Source organism: Melanerpes formicivorus, unplaced genomic scaffold (assembly GCF_026170545.1).
Source record: "Melanerpes formicivorus ecotype bairdi unplaced genomic scaffold, bMelFor1.0.p_v2 SCAF_14, whole genome shotgun sequence".
NCBI lineage: Eukaryota > Metazoa > Chordata > Aves > Piciformes > Picidae > Melanerpes > Melanerpes formicivorus.
Window position 1 is genome coordinate 4,160,299 of NW_027142366.1, and position 26,386 is coordinate 4,186,684.

The following is a 26,386-nucleotide window of genomic DNA, read 5'->3' on the forward strand; positions in this document are numbered from 1 at the left end:
TAGAGAATGTTGTCACTGAAGCAACCAAAAGCTTTTCTAGCCATCCAGGAATTATTAATTATTACTGCCTCTCAGGACAGGTCTTGTGAACACTTCCTCCCACACTAACTTGTTATGAACAATCTCAGTGTGACTAGAAGGAGAAAGCAGAGTTTTGTGGTTACTGTAGTTCATCAGTCCTTTCAGAGCTCTCCCACGGTACTTGCCCGTTTCTCACCAAGTCCTTACCACTGTGATGTATTTTGTGCACTCTCACTGAGGCATGTCATGGAGCAACAGAATAGAATAGAATAGAATAGAATAGAATAGAATAGAATAGAATAGAATAGAATAGAATAGAATAGAATAGAATAGAATAGAATAGAATAGAATAGAATAGACCAGGTTGGAAGAGACCTTCGAGATCATCATGTCCAACCTATCACCCAGCACTATCTAATCAACTAAACCATTCCACCAAGCACCCCATCAAGTCTCCTCCTAAACACCTCCAGTGATGGTGACTCCATCACCTCCCTGAGCAGCCCATTCCAATGGCCAATCACTCTCTCTATGAAGAATTTCTTCCTAACATCCATCCTAAACCTCCCCTGGTGCAGCTTGAGACTGTGTCCTCTTGTTCTGGTGCTGGTTGCCTGGGAGAAGAGACCAGCCCCCACCTGTCTACAACCTCCCTTCAGGTAGTTGTAGACAGCAATAAGGTCTCCCCTGAGCCTCCTCTTCTCCAGGCTAAGCAACCCCAGCTCCCTCAGCCTCTCCTCATAGGGCTTGTACTCCAAACCCCTCACCAGCTTTGTTGCAGAACACCTCTCCCTGCCTTCACCTCAGGTAACCATCTGTGCTGCTGTGCAGGGAAATGTTCTCATGCAACCCTCTCACACAGGCTGGGCTGGGCATAGACAGTTCAAGAGCTCCTGTCCTGTCAAGAACACTGGAGAGAAGATGGTAAAGGTCACTCAACAATGGAGAGAATTCCACCCAGTAATGCCAACATCAGTGCTGATGTTAGTCTGGGAGTGCTAACGATGGAGAGCCTGGACATGCTGCCTATTTTAAAGAGGCTTTTAAAATGCTCCATATGCTTCCTTTCAAAAAAAAATTTCCTTTAATCTTTCTGCTGTTTGCAGTTCCCTGGATAATAATGTGAGTTCTTTGCTCAGCTGATGGGTGTATTGCTTTTATAGGATTTGAAACACTTGCTGACCTGGGTAGCTTACAACAAGATAGGATTTTTAATTCAGATCCCACTTGCTCTCTATTGCTTCTGTTTCTAATCCAGAGTGAGCCTTATCTGTCGTTATTTGGGATTTCACTCGATGCTGTATCATGCTAGAGGGACTGCTGCCACAGAAGATAGAAGAGCCTTGCAATCAAAGAGGGAAATATGTGAAAAGAGCACTTAATTCTGAAAAGATCTGATAACCTGAGTGGAGGGAAGCAGGAGTTAAACTGGCTCCTGCCTAACAGTTGTTGTGTTTTACGCTTGATGTTCCATCCCTGAGCCTAAATTCCTCAGTCTTGTCTTCTGTGGTGACTTCGTTAGCAGGGAGATGCTAATTAAATTTCATATTTATGATTAGGAAATAAAATCATTGGACCCTTTTTAAATAGATTTTTATGAGCTCAGTTAGCTGAGTCAGCAGTATGGATTCTGCAAGGCTGAACTTACCAGCATGGGGGGAAAAAGATAAATAGGGCAAGTAATGGTGGAAGCAGAGTCTAACCTAAAGCCTCACATAGAGTCTACACTGTATTCATTTTTAAGCACAAGGAAAACAGTTTTGGGTTTGTTCCTTATAGAAAGAAATATTATTAGTCATGTGGAAAGAGCCCTTCTCTTATTATGTCTCAGAGGGTTCAAAGCTCAATATTTCATCTAATTCTTAAAATCTCAATTACACTTGGAGACAACATCATAGAATCATACAGTTGTTAGGGTTGGAAGGGACCTCAAGGATCATCTAGTTCCAACCCCCCTGCCATGGGCAGGGTCACCTCATATTGGATCAGGTTGCTCAGAGCTGACACGAGGTGAATGCATCAGCAGTGTCTATCATCACCTGTTCTAGAATCATGGCATCACAGAATCATAGAACTGGTTTGGTTGGAAAAGACCTTTAAGGCCATCAAGTCCAACTGTAGACTCAACACCACCATGACCATGATACTGTGTCCTGAAGTGCCATGTTTCTTGAACACCTCCAGGGACAGCAGTTCCACCACCTCCCTGGGCACCCTGTTCCAGTGCCTGACTACTCTTTCAGCAAAGACATTTTTCCTGATATCCAAGCAAAATATTTATTTCATGGACTCAGAAGAGTTAGAATTAACACAATCAAGCACTGACACACAGCATCTGCCCTCTTCCCTCTGGAACATGTACTGCTGGAGAGTTTACACAACACTGGAGAACCAGAGCAATTTAAATACTCCTCAGGTACATGTATAGGTGCTCCTTAGAGCAGTTTTCCTACTCATGTAAAAATAGAATGGAATGGAATGGAATGGAATGGAATGGAATGGAATGGAATGGAATGGAATGGAATGGAATGGAATAGAATAGAATAGAATAGAATAGAATAGAATAGAATAGAATAGAATAGAATAGAATAGAATAGAATAGAATAGAATAATAGGTTGGAAGAGACCTTCAGCACCTCTCTAAACTTTACAGACCCATATTCCAAACACTTAGTATTTGAATTTCAAACACCTGGTGTTTGAAAAATGCTCCAGTTGTCAAAAGACTTTCTTGAAAGAGCCCAGCTTCTACAGAAGTGTGTAAGAAAGGCCTGAGTTTGAAAAGTGCTTAAGACTCAGCAGCTCTGTGATTCATTATGCTGCCTTACCGTGCACTCTGAGGCAGGTCTGGCAAAAATCTGCCCATTTATTTTGATGCCTAAACGCCACCTGTTCTCTTTGAAAATCTGACCCTAATTATGAGCTGTGCCCTTGAGTTGGAATGAGAAACAGGGGGAATCAATCCTCACATGTGGGGGCTGATATTGCATATAACCTTACTTCACAGGCAAATACAGCCAAGGCTTTTCTGCACAATCTGCAAATGTTTCTGTTGTTAGCTCGTGACGCTTTGTGCTGTGAGCTACAGTTAATGCAGACAGCACATAAGGAATTGTTGTGCTTCAAGGCATGTTAGGAACATAAAACAAAACCTCCACTGACTTTTAGTTGGTTACCACCCTTCGCACTGTAAAACCGTCTTCTCCCAAACAGCAGGGTTTGCGTATGTGTAATGCTGCACATCTTGCTCTTGTGATGTTGTGTGCAGATGCTGCTTTAACAGCAGTGCCTGTGCTCAAAGACTGGGATGCTCACAGACACAGGGTCTAATTCTGGCATCGTTTCACACTGGCTGTTGTCACAAAGATTTCTTTCCCCAGTCAGCAGAGAATTCAATAAAGTTCTCACACTTCTCCTTATGTTGACTTCTTCTCGAGAACCACATCCAGGTGAAGATGTCTGGCAGATTTCCTGCTAGATGATTCCACTGCTTCTTTGATCTTTTCAAAAAAATACACATTGACCATGAGCTGCACTCACCAGAGTTTCCTGGTGGGACCAGACTGTAATCTCTTCCAATGCTTAGTTACTTCTTCTGGGGTAAATTTTCCACGTGAAAGCTCTACAGAATGTTATTCTTTATTGCTACAGCAATGGACTTAGTTACGGAGAAAGCAATGGAAGATTGCTGAATGAAGGATGGTTCTCCTTCCCCTCAGCTCTGTGCTGGTGAAGCTGCAGCTAGAGTATTGTGTCCTGGCCTTCCAGATCAAGAGAGACAGGGAGCTACTGGAAAGAGTCCAAGAGAGGGTCACAAAGATGATTAGGGGACAGGAGCATCTCTCTTATGAGGAGAGACTAAGAGACCTGTAGCTCTTTGGCTTGTAAAAGAGAAAGGGGCAGAGAGGGGATGTTACCAATGCATATAAATATCTAAAGGGTGGAGGTCATGAGGATGGGACTGGGGGTTTCTCAGTGGAGCCCAGTGATAGCACAAGGGGCAGTGGGTACAACCTAGGACACAAGAGGTTTCACTTGAACTTAAGGAGAAACTTCTTTACTGTGAGGGGGTCAGGACACTGGACCAGGCTGCCCAGAGAGATTGTGGAGTCTCCTTCTCTGGAGACTATCAAAACCCACCTGGACATGTTCCTGTGCAATCTGATCTAGGCAAGTGTGTTTTATCAGGAGAGTTGAACTAGATGATCTTCAGATCAGAGGGCAGGCAAAATAGAATTGCCAAGTATTTGGAATTGTCTCATCCCCAGGACAGCAAAGACAAGGTCATAGAGAGGTTACTGCTTAGAGAAATAAAATACAATCCTGTTAAGTAAAGAATCAGACAACTTTTGCATTAAATTGCTGTAGAAGTGACTTAAGGAGCCCTCCTGCAGGGTGGAAAGTGAATTGTCTCTCCATTTCCAGAGGTTTCTCTCCTGCTCTTAATTGCAGGCCTTACAGCCAGGTTTCTTTGATCACACAGAACTGTTAATGAAACCCAGCTGCATTATCTGCAGGAGAGGAGGACTTGCTGGAGGTATTTCTCAGGTCTCTCCTCCTCTATCCAGAGCAAATGGTTTTCTGCGGCTTTGAGAACACTTCCTCCAAGACTTTCCTCTGCAGTGGTATCATATTTGAAAGTTACCCACAATCTCCCTTCAAAAGAAAAGGGAAGTAAGGCAGCCCCTAGCACCTTTCTCTCTGCTATATATAGACAGTAAGCTTGAGAGAGAGAGGATGGTGGGTGTATGTTTCCGGAGCTACATGACACGGTCCTGTGACACGGGTACAAGAAGAGAGAGGACACAGAGGAAGAAGAGCAGGAGGTGACCAGAAAGCATAAGTGGGAAAAATCTATTCATAAGACAAGTAGAACCATTTCCATGTGAAAGGACAACTGATTTCCAGCAGTAAAACAGCAAGCTCCTCCTGATTCCTGGTGAGGTTTTGTCCTTCCTAAGCCAGGCTACTTGTGATCTATTGTAGACATTTTCTTGTCAAATGGCATCCAGTTGTCTTCTGTGTTTTGTGCTCCACTGGTTGCAACGTTCATGCAGCTTTAAGCAGGATTACAGTGATAGAGGATTTTGTCCATGAGAAGAACATCAAGGACTATGGCAGTCTGTGACTAAGAGTGGAGCATACTTCTTCCAGTGACTCTGAGGAGGAAAGACTACAGGTATTTGTTATGTAAAGCATCTATATCATTCTTCAGCTGCAATCAAACCAGCCTGTGCTTTAAAATTAGAGTCTACTTTAAAGTAACAGGAAGAGGTCACAAACTGGAGTAAGGTAGAGGTATCTGCTCTATGTAGGTAAAGTTGTGCATTTACATAAAACAAGCATATGTATCATAGAGGTCATCAGCCTGAGAAGAGTGGACAGTGGTCCAGCACTTAGAAATTAAGAGTTAAACATGAATGTAGGAGCCTTCACAGAGCTAGGTGGGGAGCTACTTTACCTTTGCATAAAGATATTTAACTGAACTGTGCTCTCATCACACCTAAGGCATGCTGCTGGTACAGTGGAGTAAGCAGTTTGCATGTGGGTTGTTTTCCAGGAGTTTGGAGCAGTGTTGCTTGTTAAGGTTGATCTTTGTACAAAGGATCTGAGAGTTGGTGTCTTATTTCATAGAATCATAAAGTGGCTTAGGTTGGAAGGAATCTTAGAGATCATCTACTCCACCCTCCCTGCCATGGGCAGGGATGCACTTTGTGTATTTTGACTCATTGTAGGATTCTTAACATAAAGTTCTGTCTCGTTTCCCTGCCATGTTACATAGCCTGCTATGTGAAATCTTGTTTTTGAGCTTTCTTGGGCCATGGAGAATTAGAGTGGGATTATCTGACAGTATTCAAGAGTGGTGTGTAACCTTTTCCTGTTGCCTACACATCTACTGTCAGCTGTGGAGTGAATGTGGAGATTGTTAAACTAGAGCTCAGTCCTCCCATCTAATGTGTTCTGTGTTATCGTTTGACCAGGGATGAGAGTGTCACCTGCAAGGAATCATTACCTAACTGCATGGAAGGTGTTCTTCTCTGAGGATTTTTTGTTATATTTTTTTTTTTAAACCTGAGTAGTATCAGAGTGTGTAGAAAGTGTCAGTTTTAGAGATGAACAGACTAAATGGCAGCTTTCTATGGCAGAGCTACACTTCTTCCACTGTCCCTGTGTTACGTGACTCAGATTAATAGATGTGAAGCATTAATAGCACTGATGAGAGTCAGGCTATCTGTGCAAAGGTTGTGCATGTATCAGCTAATGAATCTTTGTCCTTACCAGGTTCTTATGTAGCTCAGTCTGTGCAAATCCCTTGTGACCACTGCTTCTCTGTACCAAAGAATGTGGTGGGTTTTGTAATGTGAGCACACCTTTCCTGGGACCTGACTTATGATCATCAAACTCATTTGCATGTTTGGACAGCTTGAATTGTGAATTCAGGACTCTTTCTAATCACACAAGACTGTACACTTGCCCCCAGCTGTGCCTCCTCCACCTCCTTCTAGTGAGAATCTCATTATCAACTGTAAAATCAGAGCGAGTCAGTCTGAAGAGAAAAAATTAACCTGGGACCTAATAATGATTTCTGAAGCATTTGTTGGACCAGTATTATCTTGAGTCCTTGGCACCCTGAGGGTGACAGCTTCTTGTTTTGATCTTGGCTTTTAGCACACAGCAGTTGAAAGGAAATGCTCATGTTGGTGGCTAATGCTGTACTCAAGGAAAAAAAAAGGCCCAGCCTTATAAACATATTTGTACTGTGCTAGCAGAGTGATTTCTGTTGCCCTCATCATCATCATCATGCCTAACAGGATGGAGGATGTGGAGATTAAAGCATTTCTTAAATGTCAGGCTCACAGTTCTCCACAGCTACTTTGCAAACCCTTTAAAATAGATGCACTGAATTCCCATGGTAAATTATTTATTTAAATGATTGTGCCATTACCTTGATTTGCATGCTCTGAACTAACACTAATTTCTAACGTGTCAGGATCTGTGGCAGGGCCTTCCCTGTTTATCCCTTCATTTGCTTTACACTCCACATTCCTTCCCTTTGCCTTGACTAAGGCCTTTCCTCTTCTCAATTCTGCCTCTCTTCTGTTCCTCACTTTCATTGTTTAGTTCCCCTTTCTTTATTTTTCTTTTCCTGTTCCCTTTTTATGTTTTCTTTTCCCTTGACCTCACCATTTTTCATCCCAAATCTCATCTTTCTCTCTCCTCTTCATTTTCCCCTTCCCTCTCTCATTGCTTACCTCTCTCACTCACTTTCACATATACTGCCCTTTAATTATGGTAGTACTAACAATTTCTGCAATCAGGGTTTCTGATTCATAAGCAGCCTGGGAAACCAGAATAATATCCATCTAATCAGCAGTGTGGACACTGCCATCGGGAAAGACAAATCTCTCTCCATTGACCTTGGGGGAAACCTAAGCAACTGCTAATGGCTGGAAGGCATGGTAAGGTAGCAGTAGAAAATGGTGGAGGGAAGTTTGGAACACAGCATTTTCCATTAACTAGAGAGGAATTAGGTTTCTAAGTTAAGCTAGATGCCTGATTCACACTGGTGAGAGGAACCCACCCTCTGGATTTGCTCCTGTATCTGCAGATGGTATGTTACTGAGGGAGCTGGAAGCATCTTCACTGTATGTAGGAAATAGTGAAACAGAGGAAAAAAAGTCATCAAAACAGCATTTAAAAAGTTTGTAGAGGAGGATGTTTCCATTTTCTTTGTTTATTATTGGCAATATATGTTCTGCAACCAGAGTTGATTGGATGGGGTGTGTGTTGGAGGCAGCACAATTTGCTGTTGGCTTGCTATCGAGCCAAAATTAGTCATTTCCTTCCTGGGTGATAAGGTGGTAAGAACTCTGAAGTTTTAAAGTTGGCAAAGCTGAGGAAGACAAGAGACTGTAGATCTTGTCAGCAGGTGGAGTGTAAAATGGGAAAGCATAGATCTCAGCCTTTGGTGAAACAGAGATCATTATGAGATCCTAATAAGTGTTTCTGCACCAATTAAGGTCTGCTGTAAGAAATTTTCATTGGTCAAACCACCCCTCTTAACGTGTAAATGGCTGGGGGTTTTCCCTCCAGAAAGTGATAGGGATTTGCTAGAATTTTGTATGCAATTTCAAAAGCTCAGTGTCCTAAGTGTGGAATACAGTTCACTGATAGTTCAGCTCTTAAGCAATATCATCCTAGGAGGAGAGGCTGAGGGAGCTGGGATTGTTTAGCCTGGAGAAGAGGAGGCTCAGGGGAGACCTTCTTGCTCTCTACAACTACCTGAAGGGAGGTTGTAGCCAGGAGGGAGTTGGTCTCTTCTCCCAGGCAATCAGCACCAGAACAAGAGGACACAGTCTCAAACAGCACCTAGGGAGGTTTACGCTTGAGGTGAGGAGAAAGTTCTTCCCAGAGAGAGTTGTTAGCACATTAGAATGTGCTGCCCAGGGAGGTGATGGAGTCCCCATCCCTGGAGGTGTTCAAGAGAGGATTGGATGTGGCACTTGGAGCCATGGTTTAGTAGTCATGAGGTCTTGGGTGACAGGTTGGACTTGATGATCTTTGAGGTCATTTCCAACCTTATTGATATTATTATTCCATAATACTGACAAACTCCAAGTGCCACATCCAATCCTTTTCTGAACACCTCCAGGGATGCTGACTCCACCACCTCCCTGGGCAGCCCAGCAGAATCATAGTGAGTCTTTCTGTTGCACTCTGTGTTTTCTGGCTTCAGTGATACTAAGCAAACCATTGGGTGGACTGACTAACAATACTGATAATTGATCTGTGCCTTATGCATGCATTGCCCTTTTTTTTTTTGTTTCTGAGATGGAGTCTTGTATGGATCTGTTCTTAGCAGAGTAAATAAAGACAAGGGAAGAGATAATTAAAGAGAGTTTCTGAAGTAGTAATTCTTCTGCCCCTCTTCTGTTAGAACAGGAATAACGATTAGAGACAAATCTCAGATCCATTCTGTTGCTTTTTTCCTTTTCTCCTTTTTTTCCCTTGCAGAGCAGAGTTGCTGCACAAAAGTAACACGATAGAATTCTTCATTTCTTTTTGTCTCACTTGGTTGTTGCGCTGTTATGAAAATGAGGGAATTCTCTTTCCCTCTTCTGCTTGTAGAAGCAAGATGGATATGCCTCCTGACCTTCTTGAACCAGTTACTGAGTTCTCTCTGCTGTTCAGTAAATGAGAGCAGTATTTGTGATTATGGCTATCACCTGGCTGCACTGAAGGTCTGGCTTGGCTTTACCTCACTGAGGCCTTGCAAGCCTGCTAGTGTTTGTTGGTTTGGGCTTTTTTTCATAGATAGTGGTTAACAGGAAGATTGGCTCAATGGAACTGAACAGAATGCTTTTGTGTGGGAATAATCCTATTTTGTTTTTAAAGCTTCCTACTCTTCTATTACTTTGGAGTCTCTTATTCTGTATTTTTCTTCTTTTCTTTTGTTGAACTGTGGCATTCAGTAAGCTGGATGAGTCTGTTCTATAAAGAGGGGGGGGTTGGTGTGTACAGAATGGTTCTTTCTGTATGCAGTCGCTGTGACCTGAAAGAGAAATACAGTTCAGGCCCCTCGATGGTGCTTCTGGCTTCAGAAAATATTGTAAAACCTGCAAAATCTGAAGTAATAAAATCATAGAATCATAGAATGATTTTGGTTGGAAAAGACCTTTAAGCTCATTGAGTCTGACCATTCTCTAGCTTTACCAGGTCTGGTGCTAAGCTGTGTCTCTCAGCACCACATCTCTGCATCTTTTAAACACCTCCAGGGACAGGAATTCAACCCTCTCCCTGGGGAGCCTGTTCCAGTGTTTGAGAACCCTTTCAGTGAAGGAGTTTATTTTTATACCCAACCTAAACCTCCTCTGGTGCAACTTGAGGCCATTTCCTCTTGTTCTACCACTTGGTACCAGGGAGAAGAGACCAACACCCACCTCACTAAAGCCTCCTTTCAAAGAGCGGTAGCCAGCCAGGAGGTCTTTCCTCACCCTCCTTTTGTTCCACACTAAACAATCCCAGCTCCATCAGCTGCTCTTCCAGGTCTTAGGTTTTTCTAGGGCCTTCCCATCTGGATGGCTCCCAGTGCTAATTAATGAATCCTGCTTTGTTATAAAAACATTTCTCAGCAGCCTTGTTTTCATGTGGGGGCACTGAGGTACTAAACAATTAGAATGAAGTGCAAATACTTGAAGGCACATGAAGACAGTGTCTCCTCTCCTTTGGGAGTCCAGCTTTATCACCCATATGGAAAAAAAAATGTGCAAGCACAGGTAAGCAAATTTAGTCTTCTTAATCAATGTTTAAGCCTTTTAGAAGTAGTTTTCGGTACCACAGTGGTTTCCAGCAGTGCAGACAACATAATTGGAAACTGCTGGTATTCAGCATTTCAGAAAGCCAGAGCCAAAAGAGCTCTCCTGTCCTTAAGCTAAGGAACATAATTTCCTTATCACACTTTAAACTGCGACTTTCCTTTAAAATTAAAAATAGCCCTCAATCCCTTTGTGGTTTTGTGGTTCTCTGATATTGCAAATCTGCACACATCCATACAAGCAGCTTTTGAGAAAATCACCCTCTTGTTATGCCTTATCTGTACATGGTAGGTGCTACACGAACCTGGGGGAGGCTATTGCCCCGTGAAACCCAGAGATATGCACAGAAAGAGGATGCAATGCAGCACCCCCAAAACGTTGAGGACAATTATATATGGTTTCATAAAGTGCAACTTTGACCTTTAATTTTAATTTGAGATGTGATGTTTTATAGGTAATCCTTTCCTGGTTTATTTTCAATATTTGCCATACACTTCTGTTCTTCCTAGCTTAGAATTTGCACAAACATCTAGTGTGTTGTGGTTTCTTTTTAAATACTCCACTCTGTGAACATCTGTGACAAATGCAGAAGTCCAAAACCTTGAAATAGACCCCTTCCAAAATAAACTTCCTCCTGCTTCTCAGCAGGAGGACGATGCCCTTTCCCCCCTCCCACCCTCCCTTTATATTTCACAAAGGAGATATCAAGAGATCAGAAAAGCCCAGCTGATGCTCACATGTGCAGTGGTGATTTCTCAGGGTGGACAGCCTGACAGGAATTCAGAGCAAGGGGATGGAAATAATTAAATGGCCGAAGGGTTAATTTGTGCACCATCATGAAACAAGTCACAGAAAATGAAGCTTTAGATGTGACCTGCTGATGAGCACTTTATAGAACCCCTGGTTCTGAGCCTGCAGGCTTTATTCCCTTGATCAGTGGAGAGTGTCACTGACATATGAAAGTGTGGAGTCTGAGTGAGAAGAGAGAACAGCTTTAACTGCAAGGTGATTTGTTCAGTTGAAAAACAGAACACACCAAAAGAAACCCAGCAAACATGCAGACAGATTCTTGTGGGTAAGAGTCAAGGGAAGGATAGATAGTCCCTGAGAGAGAAAAGGAGATGAGGGGAGCAGGATGTTGCTTTCAGTGCAGAAAGGGATTCTCTCTTTTCTTTCTCTGCATCTTTGAAATAGATTGACATAGCTGAGGTTTTTACTGGATTAACATCTTCTGCAGTTAAAAGCTGTTTTGTGTACTAACTACTGAAAAGAGCAGCAGGACAGAGATTTTTTTCTGACTGCTGTGGTGATTCTGATTTCTTTTTGGTTCCTGCCTGTTGAAGCCCAGCCAAGTCTGTGACTTCACGCCTGCGATTCGTAACGGGCGCCGCAGTACTTCTATGACATATCACAACTTCTGAATGTGCTAGATTGCAGCTCAAGAGGTGCTGGAATCAGACACTAGAGAATGGTAATAAAGATCAGATTAAATAAGTGATTACACACGTGGAAACATTTTAAACCTGTCATTTTTAATTTTATAAGTGAAAACAACTTCTCTGCAGTGTTAGCACAGGAAGGAAGGACAGAAACAGAGTAAGGGCTGTTAAATACCTAGAAAATGAGTGTGCTGCTGAAAATCCTTTAAAATGAAAGCCACTAATTGGTTTCCCACTGAGTTGCAGTTTTAACACCTGTGCTTTGTCCAAAACCCCTAAATTTCAACCAATCACAAGAATTTTACTTCCTATTCACCGTTATACAAAACACTATATCCAAGAAAACATTTGCTCACTAAGAAGAGTGCTGCACTAACATCAGCTGTCCATTGCTATTGTCTCTGGAACAGCTTCACAAGGCAGTGGGATTACTGGGGGGGGCTATATTCTCAGACCAGTCTGGCCAAGAAACACAACACTGACAGAGGAGTGCTACCCATCAAGCAGCAGTCATCCTTGAGAGGTGATGAACAGCGCAGTGAGTTAGGGGAGACCTTAGCTGTGTGTCTGGTAGGGCATTGTCAAGGTGGAAATCTGAGATGAAAAGCTGAAAGGAACATTCTGAAATTCCTACACAGTGGTGAGGACCCACGCTACCCAATGCTGTTCCTAAGAGCTTCTTTCTCGTGACAGACTCTTTAAAGGACTTTGCCATCAGAAATCTCCTTTTAAAATTCTTAGCCACTCCTGCAATATCCTTATTACTTTCCCATTAAACATTATGTCCCCAAAATAACAGTATGCACAAAGGACTTTTTGATAAAGGTATTTTTAATGTCAGGTAAAAAACTTCTTCACATCAAGAATTACTCTGGTGAGGGAACTCTTCTTTGAATCGTTTAATGGAGAAATCCCTTACTAATGTCCTGAGGGAGCTGCTGGCGGTGTGTAATAATTTTGGTTCAGTGCAGCAGATTAGAAGATAGCTTCCACTTTATGAAATCCAGGTGAGTGCTTCCTTTGCACTCTGAGGTCCATCTATGAATTCCTTGCTACAGTCCCCGAAATTAAAGGGCCTGCAACACACCTTTTTTTAGATCTAATAGATAGCTGTGGCTGTGAGATAACTGAGGCACGGCGTGACCTTCTGCTTTGCTGCCTTCTACTCCAGAAAGTTCAGCGTCTCCAATTATGTGGGGTTTGTTAAATTCACCTTTGAAGGGAAATACACTGATTTCCAGAGCAAGTTGTGGAGAGTCAGGTTTGTGAGACTCTATGTGTACTTCATAGCTATTTCACCTTTAGCATTCCTCCCACTGCTGTCAACTTTATTTAGCTTTTTCTATTGTTTTGCCTTTGTGCTGTTCATTACTGCAGTGTTGTCTGTACCACATGTAAATACTGGCATTCAGTAAGCATTTCATCCAGCTAGTGAGGAGTTCATAAGACCAAAGAGATTTTCCCATAACTACAGCCATGCCCCCATCAATCTGGATCCCATTGAGCAGACCTGATCTTCCTTGCCCTCTGAGGACTGTTGTCTCCCCCAGACCATTTAATAATCTGCTGCAAGCAGCAGAGCAAATGCTAATTAAGTGGTTCCTAAGATGTGAAACTACGAAGTAAAGCACTCTGGGAGAGTAATGGAGTACAGGAGAAGAAAGAACCCCCAGCAATATTCCCCTCACCTGCCCGTAGTATGAGAAACCCATCTAAATTGTTCTGATAGAGATATGAACCCCAGCCCTAGGATTTAGGACAATTTGGGAAGGCCTTTGAAAACATCAAGCAAAGAACAGACATTTTTGTACCACTGTGGTGTATTTCACTGTGATAGAACACTGTCAAACACGTTCTTTAGCGGATTAGCACATTTGTTTTCAGTTTTCCAAATGAGGAGTTAATAGCCCCTGGCTGTACAGATTAATAGCTGGTTTTGCCCAGGGATGCTCAGTGTAAGGCAGGCTGCTTTGCTGTGGGAATTACAACCCAATGGAGAGAACTCTTCTGGTCCATGAAAAACAACATGTTGCTTTTGAGGTCCTTAGTTACTGATTACCAGCGACGTCCCATAAAGCACAGCTCTTATCTTGCATGATTTAAGAAACTGCACGTTCCTCTTATGCTGTGGTCTCTAATGGGGTAAAATAACTTCTGAAACAAAATCTTATCTTTCTTGTGCCACCTGGATCACAAGATCTTGAGAAAGCTTGAGTGCAAAAATACAACTTGTTTCAAGTCTTGTTAAGATGGGGAAAAAAACATGTACAAAGTTCCTTTGCTCTTAACTTCAGTACAGGTTTCCTCACCTCGCTGTTGGCTGCCTTGTGACCTTCTCTAATGAGGTGGTTACAAATTAGGAGTTGGCAGGAAACTGCTTAGCAAGCACTCAGAAGTCATGTGATAATATTTGCATGAGTCAAGAGCATTTTCAGACTTCAGTGGCACAGTGCTCACACTTAACCACTCACGCGGGGAAGGGCAGGGTCTGAACTCACTGGGACTTGCATTTGTGCCCACACATCAGTCTGTCTCTGCTGCAGAAGGCAGACAGACATAGCTGCTCGCTTATGAGTTAACTGGTGGTGTGGTGTGCTAATTTACACGTGTTGGCTCATCACATACATGCAGGAAAAAATGCAGGTTCAGACCAGTACAGCTGAGAGAAGCAAAGGAAGAGAGTATTAAATCCCTAGGTGCCTGCAGTTGTCTTTGAGCTATGCATGTCCATGCCCTTTCTTGCATTGCACCACGTCCCTAACCACTGCTTCTGTTATGAAGAAGGATTCTCTGGCTTGTAGAGAGCTTCGTGGAGTTAGCTGAGCTACAGATTCATCACTAGAGAGCAATATGCAATACTTCATAGAATCCAGATAGCACTCCTCTGAACTGTCACTTTCCAGATGAGCTGTGGACAGGCTGCACTTCAGTTCAAGCAGCTTCAATGTAGGGCAAACTCGGCATTAGTCAGGAGTGATCCTAGGCTCATCCTGTGTGACATGGAAGCACAAAAAAAGCAACAGGAGAAAAACTGTCCTGTTTGATGTTCATTTGCCGATTGTTCCCCTTGTTAAGGAGGAGAGCCGGAGATGGATGACTGCCTGGAGACACTGAAAGATGAGGAGGAAGCTTTGTGGGAGAACGTAGAATGCAACCGGCACGTGCTGAGCCGCTACATCAATCCAGCCAAACTGACTCCCTACCTACGGCAGTGCAAAGTGATCGATGAGCAAGATGAGGACGAGGTGCTGAACTCACTTATGCTGCCCTCCAAAATTAACCGAGCAGGTAATTATTTTGTGAATGGCTACAGCCATCCCAATCTGAACAGCATTTCATTGCTGAGTCTGAAGGGAGCCCTGTATTAAATTACAGATTATCAACTGGAATCTCTGTATCTCACTTACAGGAGACTTAATGCAAAGGAGGGAATCTGCTGCTGCTATTTTGATAACAATGACTCTTTCCAGTGCTGTGCAGATTGGAGCTCTTGGGGATTCATATTCCCATCAAAGCCTTGGCAGATACTTCAGTTAACACATGCAGCAGCCACTGCCATTCCAAGAAGAGGTTTGCAGCTGTCTTGCCGCGCTCTGTGATTTGTCACAGAAGGGGCTGCCGTCCTCGTGTCTCAGCAGAGCCTGCTGAAGGCTGCACTGAATAACGTGTCTGTTGAAATTTCTGTTCCAGAGACCAATTTGCAGCACTCCCTCAGAATAACGATCAGCACAAACATAAAGAATCTGTGGCACTACTTTATGAGTTCAGCTGAACTCAATTAATCAGACAGATTCTCCGCAGCGCGTTGCTGTGACAGAGATGAACCTGAAGCCAATTTGACTTCAGGGATTCGGTATTGCTTCTGCTGCTCATAGTTCTGATATGTCACCTCTCTGCCCTCTGTCCTTAGGCCGACTCCTGGACATTCTCCACACCAAGGGCCAAAGGGGCTATGTAGTTTTCTTAGAGAGCCTAGAGTTTTACTACCCTGAACTCTACAAACTGGTGACAGGGAAAGAACCCACACGAAGATTTTCCACTATCGTTGGTGAGTAGAATCAATCCCGAAGGAACCTGTTGAAATAAGGACTACTTTTAAGACTGGGTTTGATGTTTTCAGGCAAGAAACAGAAGCAAAAGCTATTCTTGTAGTAGCATTCTGCAGTTTTTCTGTCCTCTTCAATGCAAAATTTGCTAGCAACAGGTATTGTATAAACAAAAGGAACATCTCAGCTGTCTGGACAAAGCAGAAGAGCTTCAATTGGAATGGGAGGCATTAGGAGAAAACTCAAGAGAAGAAAATTGGAACAGTAGACTAAATTAGACTGGTGACCAACACATGTGCAGCAAATTGGAAGCATTCAGAATAGTTGTACTTGTTCAGATTAATTTTACCATAGTTTGTGCTGTTTCCACAGCTCAGCTAACACATGACAAATGCAAAGACTTGGTATTCTATCCAGAAAAGCTGTATGTATGTATAGTGTGATTCTGCTCCTGGTGTGCTGTGCAATTTTGGTACTGATTCTGTTAGACATCCAAGGGTGTGTGTATGCTTGTGCACATTCTGCACTTCTGTACATACTCTGGGACAGCTGTTTCTTACTCAGTTCTGCTGATCCTACTTAGTATAATATCACTTTATTAGCCATTGATAAGCTGTTCAAACATTTTCAGTGGAGGAGGGACATGAAGGCCTTACCCATTTCCTAATGAATGAGATCATTAAGCTTCAGCAACAAGTAAAGGCAAAAGATGTGCAGCGCTGTGAGCTCTTGGCTAAGTCTCGGCAGCTGGAGGATGAGCGGAAGCAGCTAAAACTGAACAAGATTGAGCTGCTGACCTTCCAGGAGAGATACAACAAGATGAAGGAGGAGAGGAACAACTACAATGATGAGCTGGTCAAGGTGAAAGATGAGAACTACAATCTAGCCATGAGATACGCCCAACTGAGTGACGAGAAGAGCATGGCTGTGATAAGAAGCAGAGACCTCCAGCTAGAGGTGAGATAAATGTGCTGGGCTGCTTTAATCAGGAGCAGCAATGGAGGATGCCAGTGGCATCTGGCTAAATGAGACCTTCTCTGAGATCAGGAAGATGTAGAGCTCTCATTTGCTTTGCTTATCCAGGTGAGGGGGCTCTGAGCAACCTGATCTAGTTAAAGATGTCCCTGCCTACTGCACATGGGTTGGACTGCATAGCCTTTAAAGGTCCCTTCCAACTCAAAACATTCGGTGATTCTATGATTCTATTCTTAGAGGCATTGCTGTACAGAAATTCTAACTGCAGGGATGTGTATTAATGGCAGGTAATTTACATACTTGTAGTGGATTAGCAGCACATAACACACTTAACATTTTTTAAAACATAATTGCTTGCTGTACAATTTTAGCTTTCCAGGCTTTCCAGGTTGGGCAAAAATTCCTGTCTGTTTCTGGTCCCCAGTCAGAGGTGGCACTGGCCAAGGTCCCTGTGCCTCCCCTGATCTTCATCCCCACACTTCTATCTGATCTCTAGGCTATCCTCCCATTTCAAATGTTTCCTGCAGCCAAGATCATCACCACCCTCAGGCCCCCTTCTGCCTGCAACTACTTTTTCTTTTGGGGAACTCTTCTTTCCTATTCAGAACTCAAAGCCCCTGTTTTTCCCAATCCAAACAGTCAATGTGCAAAACCACAGTGTATGAGCAGCCTCCTAAGTGTCAGTTGAGTTTCATATCTCTTTATTTATTGGAGGATTGAGGATATGCCAATTCTTTTTAGTCCAGATGTTATCAGAATTTGCAGCCAGTCCATACCAGTTGTACCTAGCAAACATCAGGCTTCTGCTTGAGTGTTCAACAGTTCAGCTGTGGACAATCAACACATGCACATACACCCAATTATCTGCTGCTTGTTAGCATTCACAGTCTAAGCTATTTTTTCCACCTATGACAGTATGTTTTCACCTGGAAGTGAGAGGTGTTTTCAGAGGAGTAGATATCAGAGCTAGGAATGATTGCTTTCCTTTCTTCTTTCTCCATTTCACTGCTCCTGGGCTGCTCTAGATTGACCAGCTGAAGCATCGCTTGAACAAAGTGGAAGAGGAATGCAAGCTGGAGAGGAACCAGTCCTTGAAGCTGAAAAATGACATTGAAAACCGACCCAAAAAGGAACAGGTTCTGGAGCTGGAGCGGGAAAATGAAATGATGAAGACTAAAATCCAGGAGCTGCAGTCCATCATTCAGGTATAAAAGTAGACGATTTCAGTCACTTCAGCTCACCCAAGTAATGAACACATCAGGCTTCAATCACTCTTTGCCTCCAGGCACCCCCACAGACTCTTGCCCTGCTGTCTCACACAACCCATGTCTCCTCACAGCCTGCCTTGGTAGCTACCTTTCAGGATCTAAGAGTTTGGAGAAGGCTGTGAAAGCAGCACAGAGAAGCACACAGAAGGTGATGAAAGCTCCTGTGTGTTTTCAGTAAGGGACAGGGAGTTGAGTACCTAACAGGGAAACTGGTAAATATGAACAAGAGAAGTTGGCATGATCTCTGCTACTGCTGCTCACCTCAAATTCAACACATTCCTGTTACAATGCTAGGAAGTGTTGGGTAAAAATTCTACCTGCAGGGCTACAATAAGCATAAGCACAAAGTCAGGAAAACAGAAGGTTGGATATATGGCTGCCAGCTGTCTGTGGTACACCTTGTACCAACATATGCACGAGGAGAGTGCTACCAAACAAAGAAATAAATAAATTATCATCTAATAAATCAGCTCTACATGAGAGCCTGGCTCCTTCAAGGTGCAGAGTGCAGCTGTTTAATTGCTGAGCATTCAACTCCATGGTTTAGCCCTGCTGTGGTTCTTAGTACCAGTCTGTTACTACATCTGTGTTAAACAGACAGCCCAGAAATTTCTGACAGTGCCTCTCTGTCCCCTGTTTTAGGCTGTTGTCACATCTGTGCCAAAAAGGTCTCAATGAAGATAATCAAGGTTTCTGTCCTTGGGTGGTCACTGGTTACCGGAGTGCCCTGGAGAAGGCTGCTGTAACTTACACAGGGATCTTCACTGACCTTTGGGCAGACAGGGGGAAAGGATGATGTGCAGCAAATTAGCCCTGTGTTACTCTGTGAAGAGCTTAGCCTAATGTTAGGGAATAAGTGATAGTGCTTAGTTGGCACTTTGCTGGAGAAGGCTTGTGGCATTTTAAAATGACACTTAAAAAGTTACCCATAGAATGCATTTCAGAAATGCCTGTAGCCTCCAGCAGTGCCTAACGATTCTTCATTCTAACACAAATCCAATTCAAAGGTTGGGAAAGGGTGTAGGACAGAAGGTTCTTGGAGTTCTGATCCATATGGAATCTCTTCTATTAACTGAAATGATCTTATAGCGCCTAAAGAAACAGAGGACTAATCGTGGAAGAGCTAAAAATAGGATCGAAACTTTCCAAACTGAAAGGATAAATAAACAAAAGGCAGTTTGGCTTAGAAATACTTAGGTATACTTAGAAATATTATCTAACCAAAATGCCACTGAAATCTCCAACTTAGTCTAGGTATTTCTAAAGCAAACATGAATATTATTTCCCTGCATTTTGTGCCTTTTTCTCCTTCTATTTATGGTTAATTTTGGATGGTAATTTATTTCTTGGACCCTGCTCTGGTAGCTCTGTTAATTTTAAATCTGAAAGAAAAAAAACATATATATATTGCTGGACACTACAGAAAATGAAGCAGTGGTACAAGTATGTTTAATATTCTCTGAGTGCAGCCCTGTAAAGCCTATGCATGCCTTAAAAACTCCCCTGGATGTTTTCACAGGCCCTGCTCTTTGGCAAAGGGTGAATTTTGTGCTCAGTGGGAGCTGATTAATAGAGAAGAGTTTTGAGTGCAGGGCTTGGAGTGAAGAATTGTCACTGCATCCAAAATGGATCAAATTATAGCCAGTACAATAAAACAGTAAAACAGATCCTTCATCAGACCATTCTGACAGCGAGACAGCCTTTATTCATCTTCTCTGACACCATTTTAAAATATGAACAAATGTCCATCCCTTCTCCTGCCTTCCCACTGCAATCCCATGTTCATTTTCTATTCCTCCTGTTTGTTGCTGTCTTTGTAACTTTTCTCCCTGCAATGCTATGTTCTAATTCCCTGGCCTGTCGCTGCAAAATTGCCTCTCCTCAGGCTGACAAGAGAAGTTTGCCAGACTCGGACAAAGCCATTTTGGATATCCTGGAACATGACCGTAAGGAGGCGCTAGAAGATCGTCACGAGTTGGTCAACAAGATCTTTAACCTCCAAGAGGAGATTCGTCATGTGGAAGAATTGAGAGACAAGGTGAGAAATGGAAGGATGGGAAGATGGAATATCTCAGGCTAGTGGCCAAAAGACCTCTGAGAGCAGTGGTGGTTAACAGTGTGTCATTTCCAGTACCTTGAAGAGAAAGAAGACTTGGAGTTAAAGTGCTCAACCCTAGGAAAAGACTGTGAGATGTACAAGCACCGGATGAACACTGTGATGATACAGCTAGAAGAGGTGGAAAAGGAGCGAGACCAGGTATCTAAGAGTTAAAGTGGGGAACATTAGTACCAAAAGCTTGTGTCTCATATGTGTCACTGTGGGGAATTGTGGGCAAATTGGACCCAAAATACCATTAAAAAACAAACAGCTACAAGAAATTGCTACTTGTTGGAATTTCCATTGCAGTAATTAAACACAGTGTAATATTGGGTTGTTTCCACAGCTTAACATCTGGCAGGCAGGACCAAGATCTTAACAATAGCTATTGCAGGCTTTATATTAGTGTCAAGTCATTCCAGTTGCACTCTGGAGCATTTTGCCACCAACCAAGAGGGAGCTGGAAACAAACCACCCTTATCATCGTAATTTTTAATGGTACTACTGTGGCACATTGTGGTCCTAACTGCTGTGTTAATTGGTGTATGGTTACCAGTTCTCAAGTCTCCATTCCTAACACCTTACAAGCAAACCCTGCAGCAGAAGGTGTCTGATGCCCCGGTGCAAAAGAGGTTTCTCCTCTCCGCTGCAGGCGTTCCGCTCCCGCGATGAGGCTCAGACACAATATTCACATTGTCTGATTGAAAAAGATAAATACAGGAAGCAGATTCGAGAGCTGGAGGAGAGAAATGATGAACTTCGCATTGAGGTGGTTCGGAAGGAAGCTTGCATTGTAAACCTGGAGTGCAAACTGCGGCGGCTCTCTAAGGACAACAACTTCCACGACCAGGTAGGACTGAGGAAGACGGGCGTGAGGTCTTGCTTTAACACTTGCTTTTAAATGTGTGTTGGTGTGAATTAACTGAAGGAAAAGATAACCTCTTTGTACTAAATGTGTTTGTGAGGTCTTCAGTACAGTGGGGTTCAAGTTGTCTGTCATGCACATAGCTTCACAAAGGTTGAAATTCCCTTGATTTTCAAGTGGCAGGGAAAGAAAAGCAGAAAGACAGTTTCTACACTGGGGTAGAAACTACAGATAGTTTTGAGGCACGTGTCCCTTTGAACAGATATCCCCACAAATGTCAATCTGAATTACTGATTTGGCTCTGAAACCACATTCTGTGTGAGCTTCTGAAGCACTGGAGTCATGCAAAGTTCAATCAGATTACTCTAAAGGGAGGGTCATGAGGAGTTGTACCAAAGCGGTCTCTGAAGTCAAGTATTTTCTTCCGATCTTTAGAGCTTGCCACGGAATCTACCCATTACCATTATCTCCCAGACCTTTGGGACTTCAAGCCCAAAAGCCAATGGTCAGGAAGCAGATGACTCCTCCACTTCTGAAGAGTCTCCAGAGGACAATAAATTCTTCTTACCTGATCAAGCTCGACTCAAGAGAAGAGTGAATCTAAAGGGAATCCACGTATGTCTTAATAGGAGGCTAGAAAGTTACCGTGCAGGGATTCTTAGAAGTAAGAGACATAACATATGTTGCAGTCATGCCTCTGCAAGTGTTGTGCTGGAAAGATAAGAACAGATTTGTATATGACAGTGAGCTGTCAGTTTTTGCCCTGTGGTGATTTGCATTGTGGAGAGCAGATATAATCAGGCTATTTTCTGCCCCCTCTCCCCATTTTATGTATTCTCCTTGCTTCTGCTCTTCATTCACATTCTTGGAGCATTGTCAATAAATTGATTCTTGGCCTTTTTAACAGTAGTGGGGGGAGGAGAAATGACATAATGCCCAAAGTCCAGCACACAAGAAACTGTAGGTGGAAAACAAAGAATTGGTGGAGAAGCTCACATCAGCTGGAAGGAATAATAGAAAGAAAAGGACACAATCTGGAGCAAATTTAACTGCCTAATTTAGAATTAAATTATGGCAATTTCCTCTCACTTAGGAGTAAGGGGTAGCAAGAGTTAGGCCCATGATTTCCCCAAGTAGCTGCATTCACACAGCTATTACCTGATGCTGTATTCATGAATTGTAAAAAATATACAGCCTAACATTCAGGGCTCTGAGCTTCTCTTTCATCTGCATTTGAATTCTCCCTGCCCCTCATAACCTTTCTGAGCTCTGAGTGGCATCATTACTTATGGCAATAGTGCTGCATTTCTTACACTGCACTCTCCAAAAGGATGCCTGTTGTATTCACAGCTGCCTGAAACCAGTCCCAAGGTACCCATGTCACCTTTTGTCTCTTTGTTCCCTCACCAGTATCTGGAAGTTGCAATGCATTTGGCCAGACTTTTAGAAGTAGTTAGGTAGCTAACTCGTTCACTGCAGTGACATTTAGACACCTAAGTATCTTCTGAATTTTGGGTCCTGTTGTTTAAAGGAGGGCAAATAAACTGCAGCATAACAGTGAAAATGGGGTGAAAGTATCACTCTGTGGCAAATATTTTGCATTTGTGCTTTTCTTTGTCTTTTTCTTTTAGATAAATCCAAGAGCTAAATCCCCTGTCAGCATGAACAAAACATCAGAGTTTCAAGGTCAGCAAAAGCACCCAAGTCCTCACTCCTTTTCTGTTGCTTTGTCTCTTTCCCTTAATCTCTTTAAGTTGTTGTAGCAAATATGCCAAGCAGGGAAATTCTGAACTAAGTCTAAGTCAGTAAAATAGAGTTTCTCTCATAGTTAACAAGTCAAAATAGCCAAGTGTTCTACCTGAATGTCCTCTCCATCCAAAGGCTCTTGAACAGACATCCCATAGCTTACCTAAATTTTCAGTTTGCTCCAGTTTCCTTTTAGTTTACCACAACTTTGAAGTCATCAGTGTAAGACCTGTACTAATAGTCATGATTCAAACTGAAAACACCCCAGTCTGGTGATGGTCTAATGAATTCCTGTGTCCTTCTGCAGAGGAGAATTCATTTTAAATCTAAAGCATTGCAAAGGCTGGGGGAAGGGGGTTGACCCAGCTATCAGCCAGCTGCCAACTTACCAAATTTGTTTCTGTATACTCATGTTTGAGCTGCTCCTAATTCCTCTTATTTATGCTGTTCTTGAACCAAACACCATCTTAGGCAGCACTTCTCTTAATTGTTTTGAGCTGCTGCATGCTCACTGTTAGGCAAGATATGATGTCAAACGTGGTTCCTGCTGCAAGAAATTACACATTAAGCAGTATGTTTGGTCATGTACAACATTAGTACAGATTAGAGTTGTTGAGAAAGGGAAGGAGTCCACACAGGCATTCACACTGTGCTCCCTGGGCTGCTGGGGGTCCCTATTGTGTTTTGTTGTAAAAAAAAATTAATTCAAAGAAAAGGAAAAAAAAAAAGCATAATTCAGTGAGCCAACCTTACAGAATACAGAATTAAACAGGTTGGAAAAGACCTTTGAAATCATCAAGTCCAACCTATCACCCAACACCATCTAACCTTACTGCAGGCTACCAGATGGATGAAATCAATGAAAACATGAATAAAATGACCCTTCTTTAAATTGCCAAATAGTATGCACAGATATAATAAAAATGTACAGGAGGGTTGAAGGGAAAAGTTGTCCAGAGGCTGTGCAAAGTGATGTGTGCTTCTTCACTTTGTTGGGAAGCTGACGGGGAAGGGAAGGGAACAGAGCCATAGCTGGTGGGCATAGAGTGCTTCCTGGAGCATCTGTCCGGTACAGGGAAGAAGCAAGATAAGCTGAAATGGAAAGATAACCTAAGACTGTGAAAGACTCCATCTTGAAAGTGATCTGACATCATTTTCTCTGCTGTGTTCTCTTTTTCTGTTATCTGGGAGTGCAGCAGTCCGAGCACAAGATGAAGATGGGGCTGATGCCAGCAATGGCCGCACGGACACGAGTTCCTCTGTTTCCATCAGTAACTCCATCAGCAGCTGTGAAGTCAGCAAGATTGTAAGGAGCCTTCATATGTCCCTTGCCCATCTACAACCATCTCTGCTAATGTGGGTCAGAGCTTTCACAACACAGTACTAACACTTCAGTAGCATCCCAGCTGTGATGGCATTCGAGGCCTTGTCAGAGGTTCCCTTAATCCTTTTTACTAGCATTTTGTTGGAGCCATGTCATTAGCCTCTTCCAAAATCACAGAACTGGTTTATGTTTATTTAAAGCTATTTCAAAGGTATTTATGACCTCTTGCTGTCTCCTTATTCCACTTCACATTTACTGGTAGAAGGAAGAGATTTCCTTTGAAAGCAGCTTTGTAATTTGTTTAAGAGAATTTTCAGGCGGGGGTTGGATTCTCTTTCTTTCTTTTTTTTTTCTTCTGTCTGTAAGTCACAGTCAGTGAGAAAAGGGGTGCAGGTCACAGCTGGAAGTTTCTGCACACCATAGCCAAACCTTTTCTTTCATGCCTGCTGTATCCCCATAATCTCCCAAGGTAGATATTCCATTATCCATATGCGAGCACTGACACAGCAGGACAAACACATAGGGAGAATGCTCTTGCAGAGCGTTAATAACAAAGAACAAAACATCTCTCTCACACACCATGAAAAATGCTGCCCCCAGGAAATTAAAATTATAGCCAAGAATAGCCAGGAAAAAACTCCCTGCCACTCATAGCAAGATTAGCTGGCTTAGGAATATTGGGAATATCTGCTGGATATTTAGACAATTTATACTGTCTTCCCACTAGTACAAATCAGAGTTTAGTCTCCAGTGTATTAGATTAATACTTTAAGGTCTGGAGCCCTGTGTTTTTCTTCCTCATTTCTACTATTTATGTATACAAGTACCCATGAGTTCTGCTTTTCATCCTCTTCCTTCTTTAAGTCAGCTGTGCAACACATGTGCCACATAACAGGGGTGAAGTTAAAGGTGTTTGGTAAAGCAGGCAGTCAGGTGGTCACAAGAAAAGGTCCTGTGCCTATGGCTAGAATACTGGAATGTGTGATTATGAATGCCCTTCTATGTGGCATTCTGTGCATCCAGGATCAGTTTCTCTTACTGCTGTGTGTGCCTCACAGTGCAGAGTCCCCCTGGTGAGCTAGCAGCTAGTGCTTGGTAAGTTAGAAAAGAGAGCACGTTGGGGTCAGTAACCTTTCTGTCACTTCTTTTGAAAAGCAAACCCTGAGAAATCGCAATGACAGCATCATGTCCACCACTCCTGAACCCCCAGGAAACGATTCGATTGTCCGACGCTGCAAGGAGGATGCCCCTCATTGCAGGTAGGTAGCCGTGCTGGTGATATATGCCCAGAACCTCTTGTCACAAGGAGGCAAAAAGAGCTGTACATGTCCTTGTGTCTGTCCCTTGTTGGAGAGCTTCTGCTAGGCAGCAGGAATAACTTGCCAAGCTTCTCAAGGCTGCAGTCTTTCATCCCTCATTTTGTCAAAAACACTCAAGAGTCTCAGGTAATTCAGCTGGGATGAAGGGCACAGAGGTACCATTGCAGCAAGGACTTTTTCAATGTACATAAGAAAAACAACCTATTGAAATGACCAGGCACCAATGCTACTGGAGAATGTGCTCTACCTTGACAGACTGATACGGCTTCACTTTTTTCTTCTCAGCTCCATGCTGCCAGTGTCCGTGCCCCTGTCCTTTCCCCTCCTCTTAAAGCCCCTCTTTGTCCTTTATAAGGTGCCAAAACAGAGCTGAGTTGCTTGAATGTCTGTGAGGAATGGTGAGGAGAAGTAGAGGAGGGAGGTGTTTTTTGTCAGGCTCAGGGCTCCATATCTCAGCATAGCAATGAGGGGAAGGAGATGCATTGCCCTCTGCTTCACCTTCTGCTGCAGCTTCCACTTTATGTGGGCTTCCCCTGTGAGTGCAGGCGTACCAGCTGGGGAATGGGAAGTTAGTGGCAGGAAGGAGAGAGACCTTGCTTGCCTCACAGTCCCCTCAATGGCACTGTCCCCCTTTTTAAAAGGTTTATAGCAATGCAGTACCTGGCCATGCTGTTTGGTGTTGCTGTCAATAGCATCAGTGTTGGTATCAGAAATATCAGAAGATACACATCTCCTAAAGGTCTCAAGCAGAAGGAGAAAAGAACAAAGCCCAAGCAAACCAATTTAGAAGAAAGCAATATATGTGGAGGTTTGAGTCCTTATTAAATTGGATTTTTAGAGCTAATCTTTATTAGAATTTTATGTAGATTTTAAATGTTTTTGGTTTTGGCTTTTTTTTTCCCCCCAAACAAACTCCTCCCTGGCAGACTTCCTCTTCTGCCTCTCTTTCTCTGTGTCAAGCTTTGCAAG

The 26,386-nt window shown here is 43.0% G+C and overlaps 1 protein-coding gene across 3 annotated transcripts in view; it reads left to right on the forward strand.

Annotated features, from left to right (window-relative positions):
• The window catches only part of CARD11 (caspase recruitment domain family member 11), a 50,950-nt gene that overhangs the window by 10,493 nt on the left and 14,071 nt on the right, over positions 1-26,386 (forward strand). Inside the window, exons 1-12 of one of the 3 annotated variants that reach the window (XM_068146648.1) lie at positions 4,767-4,960; positions 14,852-15,064; positions 15,687-15,824; positions 16,454-16,779; positions 17,823-18,002; positions 19,951-20,103; positions 20,197-20,322; positions 20,816-21,013; positions 21,464-21,643; positions 22,660-22,714; positions 23,971-24,080; positions 25,254-25,357. In XM_068146648.1, the coding sequence (XP_068002749.1) occupies positions 14,866-15,064; positions 15,687-15,824; positions 16,454-16,779; positions 17,823-18,002; positions 19,951-20,103; positions 20,197-20,322; positions 20,816-21,013; positions 21,464-21,643; positions 22,660-22,714; positions 23,971-24,080; positions 25,254-25,357 (1,769 nt within the window). In that variant the 5' untranslated portion in view covers positions 4,767-4,960; positions 14,852-14,865. The other 2 variants (XM_068146647.1, XM_068146646.1) reach the window with 2 other exon arrangements.